General features: G+C 29.6%; 1 protein-coding gene across 1 annotated transcript in view; it reads left to right on the forward strand.

Annotated features, from left to right (window-relative positions):
* Positions 1–1,348: 1,348 nt before the first annotated feature.
* Positions 1,349–2,927, forward strand: part of LOC112502795 (O-glucosyltransferase rumi homolog) — a 5,175-nt gene continuing 3,596 nt past the window's right edge. Inside the window, exon 1 of the mRNA XM_025106802.1 lies at positions 1,349–1,674. Within this exon, the coding sequence (XP_024962570.1) occupies positions 1,364–1,674 (311 nt within the window). The 5' untranslated portion in view covers positions 1,349–1,363. The remainder of the gene's footprint in view (positions 1,675–2,927) is intronic.

Consider the following 2,927-nt stretch of genomic DNA (forward strand, 5'->3'; position numbering starts at 1 on the left):
AAATGAGATGTTTATCCTGTATTTGATTGTGTTTATCTGTAGTTAGTTACACGAATTCAGTTATGGGATGAAATCGGATAGAGATGAAATTGTTTAGGGATGAACGGGTTTAAGAGTTTTAAGAGTTTAAGAGTTTTTAAGAGTTTTAGCCAAATGCTTTATAATATAGTATAGATATATATGTATCATTGATATTTCCATGTTTTGGTCATGTTTTTTTTCCTTGCGGAATCTTTATATAAACACCAAATATTTCTCACGATGAATGCTCCTTCCATAGTTCAATCACAATTAGATCAAGGGCCAATGCTTCTTTTTTCACATGTAACTCAATGCTTTAAAACATGGGTTATACGTACCCCCCACCCCACCCCATTGCAATATGATACATTGGGCATATATATATATATAGTGAGAGAGACCATCTTCACAACATATATATATATACACACATATATGTATAGATATGAAGAAATTATATGTAGAGAAGTGTAAGAAGACATATTGGCTAAGGCCAGCGTTCAATCGTCGAAATCATGCTACAACAACTTGTACCTTGTTGCTTCTCGTCATCGTCTTCCTTTTCGTCTTCTTCATAGCTGCATCTTGGTTAGACCTTGTAAGTATCCCATCCCCAACTTTCTACCAAGAGAAATATCACCGGTGATGCACGAAACTGTCACAAAAGGCCATCGGCTGACTTTGATCGCACACCGTTGTTAAGTTACAAGATAATGAATGTAATTTTCCAAATTCAAGACAGTTACGCTATGTCAAGCAACCATCAGCTATTTTATTTTCTAAACTTATTGAAAAAGCTCTTCCTGATAAGCAACAAGTTAGCTTGTTTTATGAAGACTATTTATGATCGTTTATTGAGGGTTTTTTGCCATTTTTTCTAAATATGCTACTTATATTTTATATTAGTACTGGTTTGATTTTTCTATCAAATCATTTTACATTATCATCTAATTTACCCGGTAATTTTTATCAAATAAGACTATTTTATCAAACAACTAGTTTATCAGCCAACATTAGACTTATTCCATTTAGCTATTTGTGGGTCGTGAAACCTTTTATCGCGGATGTTTGTTTTATGTGATAATCTAACCGGTGTTTCTTACTGCATATGTAGTCTATACTTTCAGCTGGTGAATCGATCCTGGTACTGCGAACAAGAAGAAAGGTTCATGAATTCGCTCTGGACTGTCTTACATGGAATCAAACCCTAACATGCCCAAAGAACTACCCAACAAGCCAACTAAATCTGGACCGTTCATCAATTAAGGCAATGTGTCCTGATTACTTCCGTTGGATCCACGAAGATCTACGGCACTGGAGAGAGACGGGGATCACAAGAGACATGGTGGAGAGAGCAAAAGCGAGTGCGCATTTCAGGCTAGTAATCCTCGACGGAAAAGCGTACGTCGAAAGCTTCAGAAAGTCGATTCAGACTCGAGATTTGTTCACGCTATGGGGGTTTCAGCAGTTGTTACGGCGGTATCCTGGCAGAATTCCTGATCTGGAACTTATGTTCGATTGCGATGATCGGCCGGTGGTCAATGCGAAACGCTACTTCCGGCGGCCGAATCCCGGGCCGCCGCCGCTGTTCAAGTACTGTTCGGATATCTGGAGCTTGGATATCGTCGTACCGGATTGGTCCTTTTGGGGATGGTAATTAATTAATCTCTCTTAATTACTCACATGCATTCTAATACTTTATGTTTATAATCATAATTTAGATTAAGGTGTTTGAGATTGGTTATAAATTGCTTATTTATTTATTTCGGTATGATATCGGTAATAAATAAGTTTTTGGTATATTGATTGGAAAAAAAGAAAAGAAATATTTATACCGTTTTGACATCTATATAAAAAGTTTTTTATAAGATTTAATTTGACTTATTTGAAACAACTTATTAACTTATGGTCATTTTACATGTATAAACAAAATTTATCGAACATTAAAAAATAATTTATCAACTTATTATATTTAACATGTTTTTTATAATTTTTTTAATTCAATTTTTATTATAATTTAATAATAAAGTAATTTATTTTAGTTTAATAATATAATTTTTATAACGATAATAGTTTAATGTTATGTTAAAACTCAATAATTATCCTAATTATATTTTAGATTATTTATATTTAAAATGAGATATTTATCACGTATTTGATTATGTTTATCTGCAGTTAGTTATAACGAATTTAAAATGGAGCTTTAATAAGTTGTATTTACACATAATTACTTGTAATCTTGAATTTTAAGTAATATTTATCAATAACAATACTTAATGCATAAAAAATGGTTTTTAATAGTTTTTTTTCAAATATTTTATAATATAGAAGGGTACTCGCGTAATGCAGCGAGATATATCTCGATTTTAATGTTTCGTTTTATTTCGTCTCTGTAGATGTTTTAATATGGTTTTTATGTGGTTTTGAGAAAGGAATAACGATTTTATTTTTTAATAAAATACAAATTTGAAGATATCATAAAATTTCGAAAATAAATATATTAATATTAGTATCAAATTAACTATTTAAAAGTTATTTTTTTTGTGTAATTTTTTTTGTGTAATTTTTTATTATAATTTAATTTAGATTTATTAAATTTTTTATAAGGATAATATTAAGTAATGTTGAAACTAAATAATTATCTTAATTATATTTTAGGTTTTTTATATTTAAAATAAAATATTTATCTTGTATTTGACGATATTTATCTGCAATTAGTTACACGAATTCAAACATGAAACTTTAATAAGTTGTACTTAAGCACAATTTACTTGTAATCTTGAATTTTAAGTAATATGCATCAATAAACAGTAGTTCATTCATAAAAAATGGTTTTTAAGAGTTTTTATCAAATGCTTTATAATATAGTGTATATATATATATATATATATATATATATATATATA

Source organism: Cynara cardunculus, unplaced genomic scaffold (assembly GCF_001531365.2).
Source record: "Cynara cardunculus var. scolymus isolate 2C unplaced genomic scaffold, CcrdV1 Un_Scaffold_1939, whole genome shotgun sequence".
Classification (NCBI taxonomy): domain Eukaryota; kingdom Viridiplantae; phylum Streptophyta; class Magnoliopsida; order Asterales; family Asteraceae; genus Cynara; species Cynara cardunculus.